The 5,322-nt window shown below is 42.0% G+C and overlaps 1 protein-coding gene across 1 annotated transcript; it reads right to left on the bottom strand.

Moving 5' to 3' along the window:
- Window positions 1–3,180: 3,180 nt before the first annotated feature.
- LOC116265409 (RING-H2 finger protein ATL1-like) lies at window positions 3,181–4,903 on the bottom strand. The gene has a single exon (XM_031645992.2). It carries the CDS (start codon window positions 4,484–4,486, stop codon window positions 3,380–3,382), a length of 1,107 nt encoding a protein of 368 aa, XP_031501852.1. The 5' UTR covers window positions 4,487–4,903; the 3' UTR covers window positions 3,181–3,379.
- Between the last annotated feature and the right edge of the window lie 419 nt (window positions 4,904–5,322).

Genomic DNA, 5,322 nt, shown 5'->3' with positions numbered 1-5,322 from the left:
TTCCATGGTCAAATAAAAGAGTAATGGATAAGCTAGAACATACTTGTATTTTTCTTCCACAAGATTCGATTTAACTGAAGAAGATATTCTTAGGTTAGAAATAAAACTAATTCAAGAAGGAAAAAATAAGTTGGAAGATAATTTATATACAGATGCAATAGGAAATGTAAGGATGAACATCGATTCTGATGAATTAGAACATAGTGGCTTATAAAATAATAAGGATGAAGATGAACCAGTTATGGTTGGCATACCGAAAAATCAAATGGAAGCAGAATCTTCCACAATCACCAATGCACCACAACAAAACCCAAGAATGTATACACCAAGGCAACATCATAGAGATGCACATATAGATTATGAAGGAGAAATAGACAAGTATGCGCCTAAAGGGAAATGTGTGCCATTGGAAACAATAAATAAGAAAGAATTAATAGACGAAGGCAGAATCTTAAACATTAGTGCTCATGATCCCCAAAGGTTAATATCAGTTATAGAAATTTGGTCTCAACGAGTTGCTAGGAAATGAGAATGGACCAAGTAGTTTGGACAACGAAAGAAGTGTATAATTGGGTAGAAACATTTATAGGAGACACTGCTAGAGTTTCATGGGAGGCATGTAAAAGAGATCATCGTGTAGACTTACAAAGAAATATAGCATTAGGAAAAAATGTTTATAATTTTACAAATAAAATACAGTTGCTTTTCTTAGGATATCAACCAAACATGGAATGGAATAAACAACAACAAGATTCAATTATGAAGTTAGAACAACTCAAAATTAAAGACTGGAAGTATATAAAGCATTTTTTACAAGACTTTTATTACTATAGTAGTTTTTTTGCTTGATGCTTTTATAATAAAGAAATAGGAGAAAAACTGTTTCTCAAATTACCTAATCCCTTGGGAATGGAGATCCATAAGAAGTACAAAGAAAAAATAGTAATACCTCAATTAGACAATATTAGTATAAGATCCAATTTATCATAGAAGAGTTAGTTCGAACATTGCTTTCCAAGAGAGAACATTTGTTTGCTTCTGACCGCATTTGTGCACTCTCCAAGTTGTCATTCTCAACCAACCACGAGATCTTGGCATCCCATGAAACTAAATTTCAACAATGCATCATCCTAAAAATTGTTTTAGCAGAACATATCAAACCCCAACATGCAAGTTGATTAACCATGGCAGTCCATGTCACAAAGTTTCATTGAGCATTTCATCAAACAGTTTGTGGGCAAAGGAAATTTTGCAAATGGCGCATACGTAAGGCATATCATTTTAGGCAAACACATTTCTCTCGATTGCATCATACAGTTCCCTCACTTCATAAATGTCGCTTCCAAGACACAGCTGTGAGATCTGAACTAAAAGATCCTACCAAATATTTAGAGACCAACTTAAATCTCTCCAAACAATCGACAGACCTAAGATGCACACACACCCCAAAGAATAACTTTTTTCAAGTGAGAGAGAGAGAGAGAGAGTTTGGGACAAGTAAAGAAAACACTAAATCTCACAATTACTCAACTTATTCTCCCCGTGATGGATTGTAGGTACGCCACAAGAGAGAGAGAGAGAGAGAGAGAGACTTTTTTTGGTACTCAATAGACTGGCTGTTTCTGAAAAAGGGGCCCATGTTTTTTGGTGGAGAATGCAGTGGAAGAGCTGGATCGACAACCACTTCATGATCAGAGATGGGCATTGTGGAGGTGGAGAATGCGGTGAGGTGGATTCGTTCACGGAGCTATTCCATCAGGTGTTTAGTAAACGATGGGTGTTGCAGCACCTTGCTTGCTTGTAGTAAGGAAGTGGTCAGGTAGGGGAGAATGGTATTCATTCTATGGGAAAGAGGGGAAGGGAGGAGAGTGAGTGGCAGGGAAAATGATAGAGAAAATTTTGGCTTTGTTTTCCCGCCCGTGCCTCGAACTTGTGTTTTGTGGGGGGCCATTCCATCATGCGGCCCATAATGGTGCAGCCCGTCGGGTTATTTTCTCGTCGGTTCATAGCGGTAGACACTTATTTTGCTATTGACACATCGTCTCTCCTAACCCTTGTTGTGCTGCGTCTCCCGTCCTTCCTATCTGCAGCGGCAAAGAAGTCTACCAGGATGCGCTTCTCTCATGCTCTTGCAACAGGATGCTGCGACATGGTATTTGCCAAGTACTGTTTCTATAGGAAGACACTTAGACATGGTATTTGCCAGACGTGGTGAGCAAGAAAAAATTCTCGAACATATCTGAGAAAGGAATTTCTTGTTATAAATTCGACGCCTGCTGCTCGGTCGTTTGCCCTCTCGTTGTGATTTGGACGCAAATGATTTCAAAGGAGGGAGATGGAGTAATTAAGAAGACGTTGACGCCGACCTGTTGGTGTTGAGCAAGGAATAAAAAAAATAAAAAAAAAGCGCTTTCTGCAAAGGCGTTGCCCGCGTGTTTTTTTCGGCGGAAGAGAGAGAGTTCCTTGTTGCGACGGCAACGAAAGAGGTAGCCGACGCACAGCGGTGTGCATCGATTTGGGTCCGATGCATCCTGCTACAAGAGCGTGTGTGTGTGTGAGAGAGAGATAGAGGGAGAGAGAATTTAAAGGGAAGAAAACGACGGGTCTGCTCTGCCTACATTGCAGTCGAGACAAATACAGAAATACTTGAGACGCTGGCAACCAGGCACACGAGCAGGAAGACTAACAATACCAGCACCACCACACCGTGACCTTGGCCTTGGGGGGCTCCTTTGCCACCACAGACAGGGAGGCTTAATTCTTTCAATTCCTTTTTCTATTCCTTATCAGGAAGTCCTTTGCCACCACAGACAGGGAGCCTTAATTCTTTCAATTCCTTTTTCTATTCCTTATCAGGAAGGTCAATCTTAGCATAAAAATTATACACGCTTTATATATATATATATATATATATATATATATATATATATATATGTGTGTGTGTGTTTTTTTTGTGTGAGGATAGAGAAATTATGTGGAAGCGGTGGCCGGCTTTGACTGCTTCTCTATTTAAAAGGAAAAGAAAAGGTGAAGACGCCGATAATTTTTCTTTTTCGCATCATTCAATGTTTTAGCCCAGAAAAAGAGTATAAAATCTGGGCAGCTCAACGTTTACATGCAATACAGAGGATTAGAAACGGAAGCAAATGGAGATTAGGATTGTCATTTTGCGAGACCAAGTTGAATTGCGATGATCACGATTCGTTGTATCTATGAACATTATTTCGCTTTACACTCCATCGAACCCCATCTATTTCACCATCTGATTTTGCTACAACTAGGCGGAGAGAAAGGGAGGGAGAGAGAGGAGGAGGAGCTGGAAGCCTGGAAGGGGAGGAGATGACCGGATAAAATTAAAAAGATAAAAAAAGGATTAATTTCAAGGGAGTCGGGGCTCCACCCTAACTGGAAGAATGGCATTTCTGGACATTCCTCTCCCATGGCTGAAAGGGAAGAACATCCTTCTAGCTCTGCCGCTGCTGCTGTTGCTGCATCCTTCCTCACTGCCCACTGCACGAAGATGAGGATTCTGTGCCAAGATCTCTGCCAGGCTTATGTAAAGCTGCCTGTCAGAACAGGAATCCAAAGAGAAAGATCTCCTGATTGGTTCTATCGAGAACTGATCGTCTCGTTTCCTCACATCTATGCACTCATCTCCAATGCTAGAATGGTGGTGGTGACGCATTTTCATCCCCTCCACTGCTGACTTCCTGTTTGTGAATTTAACTTCAAAGAAACCTGACTCCATCATCTTGTTGGGACTAGTGGTACCGGCCACCTGAACTACAGCACACTGTCCTTCTTGCCCTGCTTGAACATCACTATTCTCAGTGGGCTGAGATTGACTGACATTCTCCCTTGAAAGACCATTCTGACCGTCCGAGTGAAGATTTTGACGGCCTTCTGTGAAGGGATTTTCTATCTCAATCAGGTATTGATGACAGAGTACTGTGTTTGAGACGCATGCTCTGCAGATGGGGCAGTTTGAGTGGGTTTGCAGCCATGTATCAACGCAATCTATGTGGAATGCGTGCGAGCACTTGGGTAATATCCTCAATTTTTCACCTTCCTCAAACTGGTTCAAGCAGACGGCACACTCGTAGGAGTCCTCGCAGAGGAAGCAATCCTTTCTCTTGAAGTTAAACACAGGGATCGATTGGATGACATACTCTTCCAATCCCCTGTTCTCCGGAGCATAAACCCTTGGTTGGTGGTTATGGTGGTTCTGTGGATTGGAGAAGCTGCTGAGGTCTCTCAAAGCCCTGAATCTGCGGCTGAAATATTGCCAATTTAAGCAGCATCTGATGGCAAAGATGTAGTAGCTCACCAGCAAAATAGCTGTGGCCACGATCCCCACGATTGCTATCACTAAGATGGAAAAGTTTGTGTTTGATGACCCAGATGAGTAGGAAGCATACACCTGCTCTTTTGCTGGCAGCAGTGGAGGCACCTGGCTTGCTTGAAGATGTGAAAGGGCCATAACCATGATGGAATGTCGAAACCTGCACTAAATAGGATTGCAGGGAAAGGAAGATGGCAAATGCTACGAGTAGACCAAATAGCCTCAACGATGGTATAGTAAACCATCTAAGCAGGTTCTTGCATCAATCAGAAGGACGTCAATAGAATGGTTGCTATAGAAAAAAAAAATAGACAGGAAGGCCTGATGGAGGAGAGATGGACTAGGACTGAAGTTCCGTAAGACAGCAAGTGGGGCATAATGAGAGGCAAGACAGGAAACGAAGAAAAAGCAGACGAATTGATGAGAACATGCGTTCAATCCGTTGAAAAAAGAAACCAAAATGAAGAAAAGGGAAGCGATGGAAGGGGCCCCAGCTACTGATGGAAATAAATGGTGGGAATTGACCCACAGAAGAGGTTGAAATTAAAGCAAGATGAAGGAAGGCCTGTAATCGAGTGAAGTCAAAGCGTGTGGGAACGCCGAACGCTGCAGCTGCAAGATGGGTTAAAAGGGAGGTCTTTCTGAAAAACAAAATTAGATGATGCAATATGACTGACAGAGCTGTTTGTTGGCTGACACCGACGCGTGTGGGGCAGCCTGTATGTCAATTGACACTCATATCCTTGCTTTTCCCTTACATCTGCTTCTCCAAACCCCCTTCGGAAGCTTCTTCTTCTTCTTCTTCTTAAAGGCGATGGCTGAGCTCGAAAAGGCCGATCTTTTAATTTCATCTCTCGGTCAAGTATGAACGCGCATAAAATTCGTGCTTGATTGGAGAAATTTTGTATATAATATGCCGCCTCCAATTCCAATCGATGGTATCAGATTAGAGAAAAGAGAAATGCTAGTTGTGGTAGATT

Source organism: Nymphaea colorata, chromosome 12, assembly GCF_008831285.2.
Source record: "Nymphaea colorata isolate Beijing-Zhang1983 chromosome 12, ASM883128v2, whole genome shotgun sequence".
In the NCBI taxonomy this organism is placed as follows: Eukaryota; Viridiplantae; Streptophyta; class Magnoliopsida; order Nymphaeales; family Nymphaeaceae; genus Nymphaea; species Nymphaea colorata.
This window is presented reverse-complemented; position numbering and strand designations above follow the sequence as displayed.

Bases quoted from the DNA above. Each gene is read 5' to 3' on its own strand.
- LOC116265409 (XM_031645992.2), bottom strand. From the start codon at position 4,486: ATGGTTATGGCCCTTTCACATCTTCAAGCAAGCCAGGTGCCTCCACTG.